At 53.3% G+C, this 21,264-nt stretch overlaps 1 protein-coding gene across 8 annotated transcripts in view; it reads right to left on the bottom strand.

The window, feature by feature from the left end:
• Positions 1-2,776: 2,776 nt before the first annotated feature.
• The window catches only part of MGMT (O-6-methylguanine-DNA methyltransferase), a 285,152-nt gene continuing 266,664 nt past the window's right edge, over positions 2,777-21,264 (bottom strand). For 5 of the 8 annotated variants that reach the window (XM_022568447.2, XM_089898362.1, XM_089898360.1 and 2 more), the window contains 2 exons: positions 13,281-13,420; positions 2,777-5,626 (listed from right to left, as the gene is read on the bottom strand). In XM_022568447.2, coding sequence (XP_022424155.1) covers positions 5,417-5,626; positions 13,281-13,420 — 350 coding nt within the window. In that variant the 3' untranslated portion in view covers positions 2,777-5,416. The remainder of the gene's footprint in view (positions 5,627-13,280; positions 13,421-21,264) is intronic. The other 3 variants (XM_022568451.2, XM_089898361.1, XM_022568450.2) reach the window with 1 other exon arrangement.

The following is a 21,264-nucleotide window of genomic DNA, read 5'->3' as shown; positions in this document are numbered from 1 at the left end:
GCTCCTCCTCGCTGCCCGGGGGCCGCGGGGCCGGCGCGTGGTCACTCTGGGTGGCACACAGGCAGCGAGGGGCCCTCGGCCACCGCTCAGGAGAGCAGCAGATTAAAGGTTCCCGTCAGAGGCTGCAGACGAGGCCAGCACCCCCTGCCACGTGCAGAGCTTCCCTGTCACATAGGCAAGCGGGGTCAAGCGCCTCCCAACCGCATCAAGCCCGACCTTCCTCAATGGAACTGTAGCCGCCCTGCCCCCACGTCCTGACCGCCACCACTTCTTCCGAGGCTCTGTTGGCTTCTGGGCCTTCAAACACCTGCTGTGCCGGCCCCCTTGGCCGTCAGGCCAGGCCGTGTCGCGTTCCCCTCCTCCCGGGCCTCCAGGGGTCCACAATCGCCCGTGAGGGGCCCCTGAGCTCGGGGTGATGAGCCACGTGTTTGCACCCACTCTGCTCACAGGAGCTGGGGGGACAAGCCCAAGTTCAGCTGGATCTGAGGCTCAGCTTTCTGCTCCTCCAGCTGGGGCCAGATCCCCCCGCCCACAGGCCCCTCAGAGGCCCCTCACAGGCCCAGGGGGGGCTGAGGCTGCCCCTGTGCAGAAGAACATGCCCACAGCCCCGGGGCCAGACCTGCCCGCTGGGCCCGCAGCTTGGCCGCGCACCTGCGCCTGTGCTTCCGGCCAGAAGTCTCACATGTGCGTCTGCTCCGCCCTGTTATCACGGCGATCAGAACACGCAAAAGCAATACTTTTTGCACAATATCACAAGTTGCTTAATGTTTGGATACCGATATCTTCTCCAGCTGGGGTTTTCTTAATTTAAGTCAACAAACCAGTCTGGAAGCACACATATTGCTCGTGTTTGGGAACCAAACAAGAGTGACATGTGGCGGGAAGACTTAAGAAAGACCCTGATGTGTGTGTGCGTGCGGTGCTGTGTGTGCCAGGGGGATGGCCCAACCTGAGAAACAAGGAAAGAAGAGGTGAAGCTCCCAGCCCCTCTGCTCCATCCCTGGCTACCCCCCTCCGTCGCCCCGGGACTGGCATCGAGACACAGGCACACGTGCACGCACACACATGCACACACGTGTAGACGTGCCCACGCGTGCGCGCACGCATGCACACACACACACACACACCCGGCATAGCCGCTTGGAGAGCTCCCTGGAGCCAGCTCGGAGCCTGGGGTGGCAGATCCTGCCCCCTCCTCTTCAGCATCCCGCCGCATCGGAGTCCCTGACGACCACTGGGAGAGTCCGTCCTGTATCCTGTGGCCACTTGAGAGTCCGAGCACCATCCCCCCCATCCCAAAGTGGCAGCTGCAAGCAAGCTGCTAGGTGGGAAGGTCCCTGCGGGCGCCAGCAGCACTAACACCATGTTTTCGGGATCAATCTTAACTGCTGTCCACATGGAATATTTTTCTTGTGGCTTTTTTCAGTGAAAAAAACATGAATGGGAAACGTTAAAGGCCTGTTAACGACACCCTTTCATCCATCAAGGCGCCGTCCTCGCGTCCTCGTCCACTCCCGCCCGCCCAGCACAGATCCTACCGGAGGCGACCTGGGTGACGGAGGCCAGACGCCGTCCATCTGTCCGCATCTGGAGCCACAGCGTCCGAGGACCCTGGACGGCTGCCCTCAGTCACTTAGAGACTTGGGTCCTGCAGTTTCTCCAGGCTCCAGGCCTGGCTTTCAACTGCCACCCTGTTTCCTTCAGACAGACAGACGGGTTGCTTGGCAGAGTTCCATTTAAATCTCAGGGTCTTTCAAACTGATAACAGGTAAAATTGATGTGAACTTCAGCTCCCTAAACAAACTTCAATCAAATGCCCGTGAAGAAGAAAGAAAAACCCTGTTTGGGCCGGGAGAGGCCAAACACAGTTCAGTCCTCACCGAGGGCATCCAAGTGCCCATCCCCAGGACCCCCCGCCAGGACGGCAGTGAGAAAACCTACCAGCGGACAAGGCACCTGGAGGCCCAAGCGCGTCCCAGCTCAGAGGCCACAGGGAAAGGCTTAGCTTCCCGACCGGTCTTCTGGGAAACTCTTCTGAGTAAAAGAAAACAGACTCTGGAGCCTTCTGTGCGCCCCACGGTAAGATAACTTGTTACCATTGCAGCTTGAAATCAAAACAGCACTAAGGTCCTGGGCAAGCTCTGAGGTGAAGTGGACAGTCTGCGCCGACTCGGCTGTGACGTCCTGCCTGTTCTCACGGTGGCCGAGGCTCGAGCTGGCACTGCTGCCTGTGGCATAGCTGCAGCTGCGCCAGCAGCCCGGGTGAGCCTGCGGGTGCGGAGGACGCGGCCAGCGGGGCCTGCGCGCCCTGCCTGGGCTGCGCCAGGACAAACACGCCAAGCGGGGCTCCCCACCCCCTGGGCTCCTCTGAGCAGCGCCTAAACCCACGGGCTCCACCCGACCACGCCACCGCTTCCCAGAGCTCTTGGGCCACCCGCCTGCTCGGTTCTCTCCCACGCTGACGCTTCTAAGGAAGTTCGGTCTGGGATGACACTGCTGTTCACAACAGGTTAAGGAACAGTGACTCCCTCCCTGGACATGCCTGGCTGCTCAGAGCAGAGGTGCTGCCTAAGGAAGAATGCGGGGTGGAAACGCGAGGCCCTGGGTGGGAACGGGCACCCGAAGAGACTCGAGCTGGAGACGACAGTGCTGCTAGGCAGTGACCACGCCGCACTGGCCGGCTGCTGTCTGTGTTGGCTGTGCGCGGACTCGAGTTAAAAACCCCGACCAACTTCCTCCACGGTGGACCCGCCCCCTTCCCCAGAGGCCTGGCTGCCCGAGTGGCTCCGACCCCTCCCTGCACCTCCCCTGCCCCTCGGCAGCACCAGCCCCTCTTCTTCGGACGCCAGGGAGTCAGGCTCTGCCGTTGCGTCCAACTCCCCTGCAGCCTCAGACGCGGCGAGCGAGTGGGTCTACGTGACCCTCCTGCCCGTCGTGGGAAAAGCACCAGGAGAAGAACACGATGACCCTTCGCAGCCCAGCCTCCCGCGTGGTCAAAGGCAGTTATTTCATTACACGCGTGCTTCTGCAGAAACAAATATTATTTCTGAATCTTTCACGACCCGGGTGTCCGGGAACGGCAAACACAGCACGCGCTGGCCGAGTGGCTGCCCCGCAGGTCTGGTGCTGGCGGGTCGAGGCCCGGCACTGGATGGAGGGAAACCCGCCCGTGAGGGGACCTGGGGCCGCGGCCAAAGGACTCAGCCTCCTTGCTTCAACATCTCTCTTCACAGGGAAAATATTTTCGTGTTTCCCTGGGCCTTTCCCGTCCTCTGCATTTTCACAAACCTGCTGCCCCTCCAGCGGCTGCGGCTCCAGGCGGCCTCTCGGAGCCCGTTGTCCCTGGAGCGGTTCGTGGCCCGCACTTGGGGAGACGGCTCTGCCAGTGGGAGCCCGGGGCGTCTCTCAAGCGTGTTCTGATGGCTGAGGAGGCCCCGGGAAGCAGGAAAAAGAGCAGGGTTTGTGTGGCCCCAAGGGCGCAGCCGAAACCGGTGGCGCCAGGCCACGGAGCTGCAGGGTCCCCTCGGGCAGCTTCGCCGGCGGGCCGGGCCCTTGCAGGCTGCACAGCCCGGGACCCTCGCTTGGAGGCCGCCTGAGGATCTGGAGATCACAGCGGGAGTTCCCCGTCCCCCTAAAGGACGCCTACTCTCCAGGCCGAGGCCCAGCCCGTGTGCAGAGGGTATGGGGCCTGCGATGTGTCCTCAGGGCTGACCGCACCGCAGAGAGGCCTGCCCGCCTGCTGGCAGCCTGGACGGCACGTGCTCCGGGGACTGCAGCAGGGCACCTGGATCGGAGTTCTACCCTACCCCACTTTCAAATCCGTCGCTGAGCAGAAGCAGGGCCGGGGCTCCCCAGCGCCGCCCAGGGCACCACGGTGGCGCCCTCTACTGGAAGCGCACAGACAGCCCCGCACCCAGGCCCCCGGGCCGGGTGCCGCAGCCTGCGCTTCCGTTCCGGGCAGAGGAGGGGTCGTGGGACTGTCAGTCACTGGAGCAAAGCACTTTCCTTACACAATTCGAGACGCAGCCAACCACCTTCACAGCCCCCAAGTGCGAAGGGCACCCCAGGTCCCCCACTCGTCCTCCCAACACATCGGGACAGAGAAACAGGCCCTCTGCTCGCACGTGGAGACACTCACAATTCTCACAGCTCGCCGAGCCGAGGGCCCCCGTGAGAATGGACGGTCGCAGCAGGGAGACTCAGGGTCCCATCCGAAGATCAGACATCTACGCAGCTCCCTCAGGAGCGCGACTCCGCCGTCACGAAGTCCTGAGAAGGACCACAATCAGAAGAGAATGCGGAAATGGTCATATTTTATTTTTGAGGGAAAAAATCCAGAATTAACTTGGCTGACCTAAGAAAGGGAGGCAATAAATTGTAAACTGGCGAGAAAAGCCTAGTTTGTGTGTGTTAGGTGCCTGCTCTTTTGTTGATATTAAGGTGCCATGAGATACGCAGTACACCCAAACTGCACGCGTGCAGGGCTGCATCTTTACGCAGGTTTCCGGTGACAAGTGCTCAGGCCTCCCTGCTGTTTACACCGTCGCAGGCACCCTCGACAAAGACACCGCATCCTACCGAACGCTTGGGCATGGTTTATTTTCTCCATACATCATATTATTTAGCCACAAACAGAGCTACAAGTTTCCCTTACGCTTTTTGGATAAGTCAATTATAACGCTAAAGCGACAACACGATACTGAAGTATCAGACCGTGTGCCCGGCAGGTGCTGGAGACGCTCCTCTCTGCCGTCGGTGACAAGAGCTGACCCGCCTTCGTGTGTGACCCCGGACTTCCAGGCTCGACGTCAGGTGTCAGGAAGGAGAGGTCAGCATCCCTCGTCACCTTCTGTCCAGAGAAAGGCTGGGATAGACTCCATTCCTCAGAGGGGTGCCATTTCAACCACGCCCATGCGCCAAGAGCTGTTTGTTTTCCCAAATCTTTCTGGCAAGCGGTTATGTTCTTTCCACTGACATGACCCCCAGTGGATGCATCCTGCATTCGCTTTCTGGCAGTTGAAAGAATAAGGCTGGAGAATCTCAGTAAGCACCTGTTTCCAGGGCCCGTCCCCTCTTCTCCAGCAGCATCATCCCAGCAGCTTCAACAGCCAAGAGGAGAGGGCAGGCGGGGAGCACGCAGGGGGTGGACGCCGGATGCCCCCTCCTTCCGGGGCAGTCGCCCTCATGTTTGCCAGCCCCCCGCTGTCTCAGCCCTGACTTAACAGTATTAGAAATGGAACAGTGACAGTGTGAGAGAAGGGAACAAGTTAGACGCACGGCGGCCAGTCTCTGAACTCACTTTGTCGTAAAATGTAGAAAAGAAGGAGCAGACACGCGGCACCCCTACGGCTCCAGCCCCTTTAATGTGGCAGTGCCGCCGCCCGCCGTGCTCCCAGCGAGCTGTTACTACAAACACTCAATCCTGGCCAGCAGGCTGGGAGCTGGTGGCGCCACCCAGGGCCCCGTGCCAGGTTCTCGCTGGACGGGAGCCCCCTCCACATGCCGGTTTCCCCGCCGGGCCGCCTTCGTGGGCCAGAAGCCACTCTTTCACAGCCACGCCTCCAGAGTAGCCGCCCAGGGCTCCGCTGCTGCAGACCACTCTATGGCACGGGATAAGGATGGGCATCTGGAAAACAGCGAGGCAGCCACCGTCAGGCTGGGCTCCAGGCCAGTGTGGTCTTTCGGGATCCAGGGCAAGGCCCCTGACCACGATGGACCCAGGGCCCAACTCGCAGGGCTTGGCCACCTGCAGGCTCTGTCTCAGCACTGCTCACCCCTTGGCCTCTGAGCGCCCTGCGTGGGCTGGGAAGGGGCCCAACGCCTGAGGCGAATGTGGGGCATCTTCTAGAGAACCCCTTTATGCTACGACTGGGGAGGAGAAAGCTTAATTTCACTTGATAAGGGATTTAAAACGGAGGCAGAATTTAAAATGACATTTCCAAGTTTAGGTACCACGTAAAATTCTCCAACACTTCCAAGATGTTAAGAAGAAACTTCGGGGAATGCTGTACTCACACAGGCCCCTTCAAACCAGAGGCTGGAACGTGTGGCCGTCCCCATGCAGTCCACGCCTGTTTTTGTAAATAAGGTTTTATGGGAACACAGCCACGCCCACTTGGTACTCCGTACCTGCGGCTGCTTTTGCAAAGCCTAAAATATTGATTGAACGGCCCTTTATAGAAAAGGTTTGCTGACCCCGGCTTTACACTACACCCGTGCACTGGGGGGGACCTGCTTTCCTCCTTAGTCTCTGGACGTGGCAAGTCTGAGGAGCTCCAGTTCCATCTGTTCCCACCTGAAAAGCTGCCACCACCACCCCACCTGCTGGGATGGGGCAGCCCGCTCTGCCACTGATCCCAGCAAGGACCCTCGGCCCATGCCCACCCTCATTCGTCCCACAGGGTTCCCCCCGCCCCACCCCCCCAAAAGAAGCCCTAATGGGAAGACAAGGCTGCTCCTGGCCTTTCACACCTGGAGTAGTCAGGTACCTGCTTAAATCAACAGAGTGATTCTACTAAAGCAACGCCACTTCACAGTGAAAGCAAGTCCAAACACAGCCCACAGAGAGCCGCCGACTATCAGAAGGGCCCCACTGCTGGGACCAAGGGCAGTGACAGTCGCCCAGGGGCCGAGTGTCCCTGAGATGCACCAGGAAACACGGGCCCAGGCTGGGCTCTGTGCACCCAGTGAAGCTCACCCGAAGCCCAAAATGCAGCAGTCCCAGGGGAGGGGCAAGGCTGGCCCAGCCTCGGAGAGTGAGGGCCTGGTTCCCGGGAGGCCGGACAGGCAGGCAGGCGTGTGGACTGGGCGCCGATGCCCTGAGGACAGGGCCTCCCCCAGCGCCCGGCACCTTCTTTTCCTGGCCCAGAGCTGGCACCACACAGACCTGCAGGAGTCTGATACCGCACGTACCAGACTGGACTGGACCCCAGGGCCCGCAGTCGCCGATGGGAGTGAGGGGCCCTTTCGTGAGGGCTGCTCGCTACTCCTGCAGCCACTCACAGGCCTAGCTCCCCCTGACCTCGTACTTGCGCTGCCAACCCCACCAGGGAGGGGAGCCCCTGTCCTCTCTGGCGGGGCCTCCTCAGCAGGAGTCCCAAGCATGCGCACGGGAGCCCTGCTTGGGGTCTGTTCCTGGAACGGCAGCGCCGCTGTCCGCACGGAGCTCTGACAGCCACGGGTGGAGGGGCTGCAGTGGCCACTGCCCTTGCTTTTGGTTTCCGCGTGGAGGACCTCACTGGAGGGATGCTCCGGGCCTGGTCTCTCCCCCGCAAACCCCCTGAGGGGAGGACGACTCACTGAGCAGCCACCCTTGGAAGAATGGACGAGAATGCTCAGCTCAGCACCTTGTGGAGTCCTGCAGGGGGACTGCCTGCCCCACGGCATGGGGTGCCCTTTTCTCTTCCAAGACATGGTCAGCGCCCGCCCCTGCAGGGACCAGTGACGGGACGGGGGCGGGGGGCGTCTAATTCTGGCGGGACTTCCTGCAAAGCCTGCCATGGCTATGGCTATGGCCACGCCACCTCTCCAGTCAAGCTTTTATCCTAATAAAGCTAACATCCTTTACTCACGTCTCAGTTGTCTCAGAAGATGGGAGGAAAGAAAGGGATGTAATTACGGCCCCTGAAAACCACAGTGGATGGGAGATGTCTTCCTGGGCAGCCAGTGGACACAGCTTAGAGCACACCCAGTGTGCCAGGGATGGCCACATGCCGGGGGCCACCAAACACAAGGAGTTGTACCCCGTGTTCCCACTGCACGGGGCTCTGGGAGACCAATGGTTGCTCTGAGTAAGGATCCGGACAAGCAGTTACTCAGAGCTTGAGAAGAGCTGCTCTCTGGAGGGACTCCCCAGGCCTCGGCAGAGTTCAGACTTCTGCTAAGGGAAGGGTCTGCTCTGGAGTCCCTGGGGAAGAAAGGCTTCATCCTAGGTAGCTCCATCCTGGCGGGAGGAAGGGGCACCGGTGGGTGGCCACTGCAGGCCCAGGGCATGCTGGGGTGAGAGCTCTCATCCCTGTGGGAACATCACGGTGGCCGCTCCACAAAGAAGGTCATAGCAGCGGGCACAGGTACAGGAACCGGGGCCCACTCTGGAGATGGCGCCGGGGTGGGGAGCTGGGCGCAGACCCTGAAAGACCCCACCCGTGGGGGGAACCTCCTCTCATGGTATCTGGGCACCCCCTGCCCCCTCGGGCGGTCGTTCCTACTTCTGCCTTTACCGGAGGCCCTTCACTGTGGGTGGAGCAGGGTGTCACCTGCTGGGCACCAGACACACACACACGCCTGCCAGGAAGTGCCCCTCTGTGGGGCTGCACCTGTCCCAGGAGGTTGGCTGGATCCGCAGTCCCTGTCCTAGACACGTTGCCTCAGTAATGATGCTCTGGGGAGAGCATGCCTGATGTGCACATCGTGACATCGTATCCTCCAACGAGCCCAGACCAGGCGCTCTCAACTTCGGGACACGTTAAGCCTCTGGCCCAAGCTGACAAGCTGCTTAGGGGCCGAGAGGGGATTCCAGCCCCACACTCTGTACACTGCCCCCAGGGGACCGCCGAGGCGGGGCCTGGGGGCGCTGGCACGTAAGTAAGTTGGCTTGGGAGGTGGGAATCTGACTTCCCGCACATCACAGACTAGTCCCGCCTTGGACCAGAAGTTAGAGTTGCCATGGTAACTCGCATCGTCTGTGGGGTTCTGACCCCGCACAGGGAGGGTGAGCTCAGACTTCCTCTCCAGTGCAGTTTAACTGAGCGAGAAGCAGACAGGCTGCCGAGTCCCGCCGAGTCCTGCCCGCAGCACCCAGCTCCCATCTGCCTGGAGGGAGTAGCGGGAAACTTTAAGAACAGATTGTTTGCTCTGATTGAGGGTTTTCATCAAATACAATAGTACATTAATAATTGCTGGGAGGACACGATTAGGTAATATACAATTCAAGTTTTTGACTGATAAAGAGACAGACATTTAATTCAATTTAGTCTTACAAACATTTAGGCACCAATTCAGTTTTCCTACCGAACAGCAGATTTCACAAGTGAGCTTTGATTTTCTTCCCTCTCGCCCAACAAGCTATGAAATTGTAACAAAGTGTGTAACGTGGACCTTTCTCCCTTTCTATGCAGGACGCAGATAACAGGACTGCTGGCCTGGAACAGCAATTATAAAGATAGCTGTGACCAGTCTTCGTCTTTGATGGAGAACTGGTGTCTTACCAAACACACAGTTATCTTCCCCTCCGGAAATGGGAACACTGCTTCTGCTGGTGCTAATTTTGGTGGCAAGTTTCAGACTATCAAGATGACGAAACCTGCTAAAATTCACTGGGGCCCTCAGGACATTTCAAAGGATCTGCACCCTCTATGCCCTCTCCTTTAAAGCCTGTGCTACACGAAATGCAATTTTTATCAACAGCCACGAAGCTCATAATATCACAGCTGCATTGAAATCTTCACGCTGTGAAATCTAATTCATCCAGTACGCGAATCCATCACTTACACAGACCCTTTCTCAAATGCTATAAAACTTCCAAACCCATAGATTTGTCTCCAACAAAAATAACACGAAGGGGCCTTTCGATCAATAATGGAATCCCTCTGATTCTGGTGCCGGCTGAATATTTTCTCCAGCTTCGCCTTTGTTCTTGTGGGTAGCAGCCCACAAGGGAAAGAGCCTGTTTTCACTTGCGGCCTCATCAATACCTAAATCCTGGTGAACAAGTGACACCGAGAAGCTGTAATCAATGGCTCCCTGTGCGTTTTTTCTTCTGGTCAAATGGTTCAGCCCCACTGACAGCCCTGACACTTAGAACATGATGCTAAATCTTTATCAACAGCCATCTGGGTGACGGGCAGGACAAGGCTCAGGGGGTCATTAACGCTCATGGCAATCTGTGAATAAACTAACTCCTCAGGAATGCGTTTGTTTAGAAGAAGGTGGAGAAACTCTCTGTGCAAGTATTGATCGCCTTTGAACTGCATTTAGCAAATTCTGTCTGAGGATGAGTGGAAGGGTGCTTTACCGGGGAGGGCGTGAGGCCTCTTCAACCCGCCCCACCGGAAGACGGCCTGTCCCCCAGGCTGGGCCTGAGAGAGGGTCTTCCGGAAGGCTGCGAAACCATTTCACCTGGGCTGTTGATTCCTTCACGGGAAACCATGGAAAAGCCAAGGACCTGGAATGGGACGAAACTCCCCCACCACACCACCGCAAAAACCGCCCCTCAGCCTGGCGTGGGGAGAGCAGCCCAGGCCAAGAGCACGTGCCGTCGCGGGAGCCAGCACGTGTCCTTTTACCGCCAGCCGCCTAAGGAATCAGTGCGCAGTGGGCCTCACGGTGGTCTGGAACATTCCACGTCCACCTGCCGCTCTCCTGCTGAAATGCACAACCGTTCTTCCCGGCCGGAACACAAGATGTTTTCAGCGGGTAAGCCTCTACGATGTGCTATCTGTGCTGGAGCCCACGTGTGTGGTGCTGTGGCCGGGCCCCTGCCATCAGCGCCGAGAAGGGGGACACGCCAGCCAGTCCCTGACTAGGCCCCTTCCTCCCTCAGGTCCCTGGGTCACCACTGAGATCCCTCAGCCCGTTCTGAGGAGGTTCTCTTTTACCAACTTTGTGGGACCCCTCTGAGGGCGGCTGATTCCCGCCGAGCTGCCCGTGCTGCACCACGCAGCAGGCATCTCCTTGCAGCGGCACCTCCGGTGCCTCTGAGCCACACCTGGAGGCCTCTGTCGGGTCCTCTGCAGCCTCTCATCAAGTTGAGGTCCCTGCATGAGTCACAGGCAGCACCCAACTACAGAGGAACGCCCAGGGAAAGGCCACAGAGGGCTCACCACCTCCTGTCACCCTTGGCACGGAAGGGAGCTGAGAAGAGGGGACGCGGTGCGGGCAGGATCCTCCGCCCGAGTGCGTCGTCATGGCCACCCTCGGCGTGGGCACGCGATGGGGATGTCGAGACTAGGACTTCACGGACGGTAGAGTTTTAAGCCCTGTGAGATCCTGTTTTATAAATTTCAGTGGCTGAGGCCATACTTGAGCAGCGACAGTCATAGAGATCAATAGCAAGAGGAGAGAGTCCCGCTGGTTGCAGGACAATAAATGTTTCTGAACATCACCACAAGCGCCATCGGCGGACAGCCAAGGCCTCGCCACTGCAGAGTGAGAAACCGCGGGCGTCACGGGGCAGGTGAGGGGCTGCTCATCTGTGTGCGTCAGTGAGCAGAGCTGTTTCACGGCAAGGATGGGAGCCACGCCTGCTGATGGGGCGGGCGGTGCCAGGACGCGAGGCCAACCTCAGGGCGGGAGGCCGGGAGGCTGGGAGGGAGGGCAGAAGGACCACGTCTCCGCGTGGGGTGTGAACAGGAGCGTGGCCTGAAACAGGGATGGAGATGGGGGACAGAGGGAGAATTTCTACACAGCACGGTGATGCCGTGAAGCAGGAGGGTGCAAAGAAGTTAGTCCCCAGAGTTCTCCCTCGAGGCCCTGAGTGGACACCACAGCACGCTCTGGGTGGTCTCTCTATCCAGAGCAAAGTCAAACTGCCCCAAACTGAGTGGACCTGGGAGAAGACGGTGGCCTCCCAGAGGGAAGGTGTGACGTAAGCTTCACTGGGAGACGTGAGTAACTACACCTAGAAACTTGACTCACCGTCACCCCACGCTCAGCGCGGAAACGCGGCCCGTAGCGCACAGAGGAGGCGTACGCGAACGACGTAGCTGGGCCGCCGCCACTACGGCACAACAGGTGCAAAACGACATGCTGACCAGATCCACCGGTCTCCATCGTGGAGACCAGGGACACGGGAAGTGGGGGGCTGTGTCATCGTATCACATATTGCTCCTGACGATCTGAGATATTTTCTTATGGAAGAAAACTCTTCTCCGGGTCAGATGTACATTAAGGCAGCGCCCCCACTACAGACCTCCAGGAGCTGCTGCTTAAGAGCAACAGTGCCGTTTTGGGAGAAAGGCCAAGAAGCTGCCATCTCCTCGAGACACCGGCTCTGCCCTCGGGCGGCCGCGAGCCGAGTGGCGAGAGCTGCCGAATGCCGTGTGCAAAACGCCAGCCTCTGCCCTGCGAGCAGGGGTGGAAGTAGTTCTGAAAACACAGCAGGGCCACAGCAAGTTTTCAAAAAGTGGGGCCTCTCTGATTTAGTAACTTCCCATCCCATGATGTGATGACAAGGGAAAGAGCTTGTTTAGTAACTTGATTAGTAACTTCCCATCCCATGATGTGATGACTCCCTTTGCTTTTCCTGATAGGATGGCATTCTTCTACCATATGAGAGACTTTCCTACAGCTTTAGGGAGAATCCATTCCCAATGTGATAGCAGGCCCTGGCGGGCACTGGAGACTAAGATCGGGAATATTCCAGGGCCCCATGCAACTGTGTGGGGTCTCCCAGAGGGCCGAGCTGTTGTGCGGACAGGGGTGCCCTTCCTGCCCACCTGCAGGCTCCACAGGCGTGTGTGGCCTTGGCCAGGCCCACGTCACGGCCTCTCCACAACCCACGCGGACTTCCTCCCTGAGGCTGGACAGCGCTTGGCCCACGTGTGGCGTGACGGGGAGCAGAGGTGACCTCTGCACTCCTGGGAACGACAGGCCTGCGGCCACCCCACACTGAGGCCTGACCCTATCCCCTGGGGAGATGGCCTTGCGTGGTCCGTGAGTCCTGCTCTCAGCCTAGCCTGACTGCAGACTCAAGGGGGGACAACGACGTGAAGGAGCTTGGGGACACGCCCGAAAGCGATGAGTCATCCCAGGTCCCAAGGGCCACGGCCTGGACCTCCTGACGGAGCAAAGCCCCCAGGCGACGGGGATGGGTTTGAAAACACCGCGGCACGTGTATTTTTCTAGAACATAAGCTCTCGTGTGCGTGGGTCTGTTTTGTTTCCTGCTGTACTCCCGGCACCTGGAAGAGCGTCGGGCACACCCTAGGCACCCAGCGTGCCCAGCTGTCCAGTGAACGAATTGCCGTGTGCTCGCCACTTCTCCAGGCTTCGCCGCCCCGGGCTCCCTGTGACGAGCAGCTCCCGTGGTTCTGACACGCATCGTGGGGCGGGGAGGGTCTCGGTGGTGCGTGGGAAAGCTTCTTTACCACCTTCACCCCACCAGTGCCACCCATGCCTCTTCCAGAGGTCCCCACCACAAACGCTTCCTGTCCTCCCCGCCCACTGCAGCCCGGGCTGCCCCTGAAACCCGCTTCAGTCAGAGGACACTGTGACCCCCTGAGCGCAGTGCCCAGGCCCCCCACTGACCACGGCCATGCTGCCGCCACGGGGACACAAACTCACAGGATTGCTTCTCATCGCCTCTCCCACGGCCCGCGCTGCTTTGGGGTTGCCCGCCAGGGCCGCTAATTGCTGGTAAGAAACCGTCTCTCCGAATTTCACAGCCTTCAGCAGCTTCCACAGCACCTGGCTGGTGAACGAATCTGAAGGGAGAGAGCAGAGTGACACGATTTGGGCCAACGGCTCCGACAGCTTGGATACAAACGGCTTCCAGTCCTGAAAGAGAGGGTACATCAACATACACAGAGGCGTTATTCTCAATGAAAACAGCTCCGCACGGCCCTGTCACCGTGTCACCCGACACGGAGGAAGAGGCGTGCGACGCAGGGCACGGAGCGGGCCGGCCCCTCTGCAGGTGTCCCCAACCGTGCCTCACAGATCTGCGACTTCCTCCCATCTTCCCCGAGCGCCAGGCAGGCCCGAGACACGCTCTCCCGGCACCCGGGTGTGTATAAATTAGCACGCAGTGCGCTCCGTGAGCACAGAAGGCCCTGCTTGCACACCAACTTCGAAACCTTTTGTTCCGCTGGTTAATTTCCAACTTCGGCTGGGACACAGAAGGAACAGGAAGCCACGGGCTGGGCTCTGATATTATACTAGCTGTCCACATCCGATGGCGGGCAGGCTTAGAATGCCAAACACCAGGGTACACCGGGGCTGATGGTGACCTTGGCTACAGGCATCTGTAATGAGCAGGGCTGCAAAGATAAAACAACTTCATTCCCATCTGAATTGACTAAACCACATCAAATTGCATTCACTCTTCATCCCGCTGCAGGAATGAAAAGGAAAACGCACGACAACATTCCCTCCCTCTGCTCCAGGTTTAGAGCTCTTTCGCCGGCGTGGAGTGCGCTGGGGAGAAGCCTGGCATGTGAAGGAGGCGGGTCTGAACCGACACCTATTGTCTTTCTGAAGGGGACGCACGGCGTGGGAGAACTGGACACGGAGCTGCGGCCCCCAGAGCGGGGGGCGGGAGCTCCCGACGCAGCAACAAAGGGAAGGATTCCACGGGCAGGGGCGCAGTCCCTGAGTGTGTCCCTAATAGCACTAATTACACTCGGCGCCAAGCTGGCCAAGTGCGATTTGGTTCTTAAAGGAAACACACCCTTACATGCGTGTTAAATAATAAAAATCACTTCTTCACTGAAGGGAATGATAATCACTTCACTGGGAGAGAAAAATCTGTTTAGACTTTATTATAACATTAAGCAAATTAAACACCCGCATAATCCAGGTGATACCAGAAAAGGGTCAGCAAAGAAATCGACTTTGTTGTTCATTAATTTACATGGATTAGCAGAGGGCAAGAAGATAGCAAATGTGCTCTAGTTTTTTATGATATAATTTCAAACTCTACACCGTTTGTGGCAGGAGGGTGACTTTGGGGTTAATCAGACTGATTTGTCCTTTTAATTGCTTTCTATTCAAAGAAAATTCATTAGATAATGTTCTCTTCAAAATTCATGAATCAATTTAACTGAAGAAACCACGTTAACAGCTCTGGGTTCATTAGCACAGGCGGTTGTGTGACTAGCTGATTGCTGAGAGCGTTTCCTTAGGCAAACAGACTCTGTTTACTGCGATTTCTTTAGAAAGGGTTTTGAAATCAAACTGTTCACCGTTATCACTGTCGCCCGTTGTTGTGCCTAACTTAAAAAAAAAAAAGGAAGAAAAAAGAAAAGCAAGGCAGCTTGGTGATAACTTGGAGAAAAAGAGGTTTCAGGGATAGCTGTCTCGGAAAAGAAACGATAAAAGCAGCACAAGTCGATACCGCAAGAAGCAGAGGCCGGTCTCCTGCCTTCTTCCCACAGCCCAGCGTTGCTGGTTTCTGCTTTCCGTGTTTTGGCCCAGGGGAAGGATGCTGCCTAGGTCTTCCAGGAGGACAGTCTGGAACTTACTAAACCTGCAGGCATACCGTGAGAGGTGTGTGCAGACAGAAGCTGGAGAGACAGAACAGTTCCGAGAAGCCGCGGCGCAGCTCCCCGGCCACCACCTGAGCGCCAGGCGCTGACGGACTCCTGCCGAGTCACAGAGCGCCCCTCCTTCCAAGGGGAAAAACACTGTAAAAATAAAACAACTGGACGCCCATACATGAGCGCGGAGTTTATCAAACACTTTCAGCTTCACTGTCAAGTTTTCCACGGGAAACCGTTTCTCACCTTGTAGGTACCAGGCAATGGTATTGGGACGAACAGCTCAAGAAACGCAGTATTTGTCAGTCAAGCACATCGTTGTATAAATGTACCTGGAAACTCAATTCCACCTTGTAGGGAGCAAATGCATTTATGAGTCTAAGCGGTGCTCAGAGCCAGCGCCTCCGCCCTGGACCTGTGCAAAATCAGACCTGAGCCCCACCCTTCTGAACGGGGGGGCAACACTCTCGGTTGTTGGGTACCATTCTAAAATGTAGCAAAACCTGCTCATAAAGATTACCATGCTCGATGTGTAAAATACATTCTCTTGAGGCGACCACATCAGTCTTTAGTGGCCGGACCATCATTTCAGGTGCCCTAAGGGGCAACCACTGCAACACCATCCTTTTCTCTCCCGTAAGGTCCTCTGCGGAGAGCACCTGCAGCCTCCGGAGGCCACATTCTGGGTGTTCCTCTCCTTCCCCATCTCCTGCCTGTTCTGGGGTCCGGGTGAGGTCAAGGTAGGCTCTGCTGGAAGACTGCTCCTTAGATCCCCCTTATCTTAAGGACACGGCCATCTCCATTTGAGCTTGGGTGGCTACTTAAACACACCCACCGCAACCACCTAAACCTGGCAAAAACTGTTTTCTAAACTCTCTTCCTGGATTGCACATCGCGAGCCAGGTCGCTGATGATACTGTGCACCTGTAGGATGCCCCGCCATAGCGTCAAACCCGGTGTCCACGCGTGGGTCACGGCCATTTGACAGGTTTCCAACTTTCCAAGGGTTCTCCCTCCCAGGACTTGCCTTCTCTGGCCTCCGGCACAGAGGGGGCACCCAGGCTGGCACACGGGAGCTCAGGATAATCTGGGATGGAGCCAGGTTTCTGACCAGGTGACTCCAGAGGCGAGTTCTGACACTACGTGCTCTTCAAGTGTAAACGAGCTAAACTGACCTGATGCCGCCTCAGCATCAAAGCGGCCACACGACCTTTCCAGGAATGAACCTGGGAGGGAGAACATGAAAGTGGAAGGAAACAGGGGTTCTGGTCCAGGGGGAACAGAGGCAGCGTCTTCTCCCTGCCTATCTCTGCTGAATGCCTTTATAGAGCCCGGGCACAAGGCACAGAGCAGCTATTTGAGGGCCGTGGAAAGTAAAGGTTCGGGAAGAGGAATTTGAAGAAACCCCGCAACGACGCGCCAGTTTACCACTTTTCCCCTCAATAACCCCCAGCCAGGACTGACTGCAGCCTCGACCCCGGCGGTGCTGCTGCTGCAGACAGAGCCCAGGGCTCTCATCACCTTGAGGAGGGAGAAGGACCCCTGATGCTCAGAGCATGGAGGAGCCCCCCTCTGTGCTATTACCTCTGAACTCCTGTACCGCCGCCCCCAAGCAATCTTGCAGTGGTGGGGGGCCCGCAGGTGCTGAAGGCCCTGAGGAGAAACATCCTTTCTGATGGGAAGAGCTATGGTCCCCAAAGGTGGGTGGACCCACTGCTTTCCCCTTCTTTGTTTTCTCACTGCTCGGCCCTAGATGGAAGCACAGTTGCAGGAGTGTGTGGTAGCGCGGAGGACCCCCAAGAACTCGGAAGGACCAGGGAGACTGCAGAGAGAGAGGCCTTTGGGAAAGCACACCAGCAAGTTGTTTATAGATTCCTGGATTCGCCCCTGAGCTGGGCATGTGTGGATCTGCCACTAAACCCAAGACTCCGAGAACTGAGGTAAGGGTTAGACCACTGCTGGGGTCCTGGAGGGCAGACCTGAACGGGATTGCGGAGGCTACAAAGGAACGGGTACTGAAACCACAACCTGCAGAAGCCTGGTCAGGACTCATGGGCTGTATCCAACCAGGTCGTGTGTCTCATAAACAAAAATATCAACATTACTGTAAGATTTACACGAGACCCAGAGCCTCAGGATATCATATTCAAAATGATCAGGTTACAACCCCAGATTACTTAGCATATGAAGAATCAGGAAAACCTCAACTTGCCTGGGAAAAGACAGTCAACAAATGTAAAGGCCAAAGCTGACACAGGAGTTAGAATCACCTGACAACCGCCCCCTCCCTCAAGCTTTCTGAGGTGTGATTAACAAATAAAACTGTAAGATACTTAAGGTGTGCAATGTGATGACTTGATAAACATCACCTGACAACCACTTCAAAGGATCTGTAATAAAAATGCTGTGAGAAGGGAAAATACCCACGAAACAAATGAAAATACAGAGAGTTTTTTTTAAAAAAATAGAAGTTACAAAGAAGAATCAAATGGAGAATTTAGTACTGAAAAATTCAACATACAAAATGAAAACACTGCACTGCATGGGGCTTCTTAGCAGAATGCGGATGCCAGAGGAACAGCCAGTGAGACTGAGGATAAGTCAGCAGAAATGATCAACCAGAGAAACAGGAAAAAATGTCAAAAGGAAACAACCAAAAACAGCCTCGGGGACATGTTGGAAAAGCCAAAAGGTCTAACATGCGTGCTACTGGAGTTCTGGAAGGAGAGAGAGAAAAGTGTGGTGTCGAAGAAAAACATTCAAAGAAATAATAGCTAAACATTTTCCAAATTTGGCAAAAGATATACAACTATAGATTTAAGAAGCTCAGCAAAGTGCAAACAGGACACACCCAAAGAAATCCACTCCCAGACATACCATGATGAAGCTGCTGAAATCTAAAGACAAAGAAAGGAATCTTGAAAACAAAGAAAAATGTTGCATTATTTATAGCAGAACAATGTTTGAATGACTATAGAATTCTTATAGTAACCACAGAGGTAGAAGAAAGCAGAATGGCAATTTTAACGTGCTGAAAGAAAAGAACTGTCAACTTAGAATTCTACATCCAGTTTTGAAAAAAATCTTTCAGGAGTGAAGTTAAAATAAAGACGTTTTCAGATTAAAAAAAACAAAAGTTAAGGTGTTGCCAGCAGACCTGAAATGCTAAAGGAAGTTCTTCAGTAAGAAGCAAAATAATACCAGAGGGAAGTGTGGAACATTAGGAACAAAAGCAGAACAAAACAAATGGTAACTATTTGGCTAAATACCAAAGACTGTTCTTCTGTTGAGTTCTTTAAAATATGTTTAATGACTGAAAGCAAAACCATGACATCAACAGATAAGATTTTCAATGTACACAGAGGTAAAACAAGACACCATAACATAAAGCAGGGGAGTTAAAGGACCTACATGGTGGTAAGGCTTCTATATTCTACTTTAAGGTGGAAAAATATTGATTCCAATTAGACTGTGATAGTTAAGTATGTATCATAATCCCTACAGCAGCCACTAGAAAAACTATGAGAGATAATATAGTTAAAAAACATACACGATATAAAAAAATGTTAAAATATTCCATAGGAAGGAAAGAAAGGGGAAAGAAAAATGAAAAACCGAGGGAAAAGATAGAAAATGAATAATAATATGTGATAATAAAATGTAATAAATAATAAGATAGCAAATAAAATGAAATAAATGTTTGACATCCCAACCGTAAATGCTTATGTACCTAACGACAGGGCTCAAATGCAGGAAGCAAAAAAATGGCAAAACTGAAAGGATAATTAGACAAATCCACAATTATACTTGAAGGCTTCACTACTTCTCTCTCATAATTCATAGAAATAGTTGACAGAACATCAAGGATGCAGAAATAAAAAACACTGTGAACCAACTTGTTTTAACTGACATTTATAGAATAGCCAGTAACAGCAGAAGAGATACTCTTTACAAATGCACATGTAACACCGATCAAGATGAAGCATATTCTGGGTTATGAAACAAATGTTAACAACTTTTAAACAACTGAAATCAGACAAGTGATTTTCTCTGATCATAATGGAAAAAGACAAAAGGAAAATCTCCAAACATCTGGAGAGTAAGTAAGCCATTTCTAAATAATCTATGGGTCACAGAAGAAGTCTTAAGGAAATGAAAACAAAATTGAACTGAATGAAACTGAAAATACAGCATATCACAATTTATGGGACACAGCTAGTATTTTAGAGGGACATCTGTGGTATTAAATGCGTATTTTAGAAAAAAGGTCTCAGATCAGTAATAACATAAAACATAAACTTAATAATAAGCTTCCACCTTAAGAAACCAGAAAGAGAAAAGCAAAATAAACCAAAAAGAGAAGGAAGGAAAGAATAAAGGTAATAGCAGAAACTAGTGAAATCGAAAACAAAAAATGATAGAGCAAAATACATGAAGCCAAAACTGGGTTCTTTAAAAAGAAAAATAAATTGATAAATCTTTAGTAAGACTGATTAAAAAAACCCCAAAAATTATCAACATGAGGAACAAAAGAGGGGATGTTACTACTGACCTCACAGACATTAAGTTGACAAAAAATTTTTCCTCTAGGAAAACTCTAACTCTAGGCACAATATTCAATATCATAGATGAATTAGACAAATTTATCTAAAACTACAAACTACCAAAACTCATCCAGGATGAAATAGATAACTGGAAATAGTCCTGTAACTATCAAAGAACTTGAATTCATAGTTTAAAATCTTCTGAAATCATAGGGCCAGATAATTTCACCAGAAAATTCTATCAAACATTTAAATAACACATCAATTCAGCATAATCTTTTTCAGAATAATAGAAGAGAAGGGAACAACACTTCTCAAGGCATTTTATGAGGCTAGAATTACTCCAATATCAAAATCAAAAAAGACAGTAACCAGAAAAGCACAGATCAGCATCTCTCATGGACATACATGCAAGAATCCTCAACGAAGTGTCTGCAAATCAAATCGAGAAATACATCAAGAACAAGACATCAAATTCAGTGGAGTCTGTCCCAGGAATGGAGGGCTGATTCAATATTTGAAAAATTAATCTATTATAAAGCTACAGTAATCAAGATAGGATGTACCGCTGAAAAAACACCTAGATCAACGGAACAGAATAAAACAACTCACATAAATAGAGGAGCAAAGGCAATTCAATGGAAAAAGGCTAGTCTTTCCAACAAATGGTGCTGGGACAACTGGACAGCCACATGCAAAATATGAATCTAGACACAGACCATATGCATCTTCTACAAAAACGAACTCAAAACGGATCACAGACGTAAATCTAAAAGGCAAAACTAGAAAACACCTAGAAGATGGTCACCTAGGGAAAAATCTAGGTGACCCTGGGTTTAGGGAAGAGTTTTTGGATAGAGCATGATTCATGAAAGAAAAAAATGGGTAAGTTGAACTTTATCAAAATGAATTTCTGCTCTGTGAAAGATGCTGTTAAGACACCTTAAAGAAAAGCCATAGGCTGAAAGAAAATTTTGCAAAACAGGTATCTGATAAAGGACTTGTATCCAAAATACACAAAGAATTCTTAAAAACTCAACAATAAGAAAATAACTCAATTAGAAAACGGATAAGAGCTTAACAGACACCTCCTCACCGAAAAAGATATACAGATGACAAATAAGCATATGATAAGCTGCTTAACATCATTTGTCATTGGGGGGTTATACGTTGAAACAATGGGATACAATTACACACCTATCAGGATGGCTAAAAACAAAACAAACAAACAAACAAGAAAAACCCTCAATAGTACTGACTGCTGGTGAGGATGAGGGATATTCATTCATTGCTGATGAAAATGCAAAGTGGAACAGCTACTTTGGAAGAAAGTTGGTCGTTTCTTAGAAAGCTAAACTGAGGCTTACCACATGAACCAGCAACCGCACTCCTAGATATTCACTCAACTGATTGGAAAACTTATGTCCAAACAAAAACCCACACGTGAATGTTTACAGCAGCTTTACTCACCTATTGCCAAAAACTGGAAACCAAGATGTCCTTTAATAGGTAAATAAACTATGGAAC

Source organism: Delphinapterus leucas, chromosome 16 (assembly GCF_059928025.1).
Source record: "Delphinapterus leucas isolate spDelLeu-1000000601 "Yukka" chromosome 16, BTC_Dleu_Yukka2, whole genome shotgun sequence".
In the NCBI taxonomy this organism is placed as follows: domain Eukaryota; kingdom Metazoa; phylum Chordata; class Mammalia; order Artiodactyla; family Monodontidae; genus Delphinapterus; species Delphinapterus leucas.
This window is presented reverse-complemented; position numbering and strand designations above follow the sequence as displayed.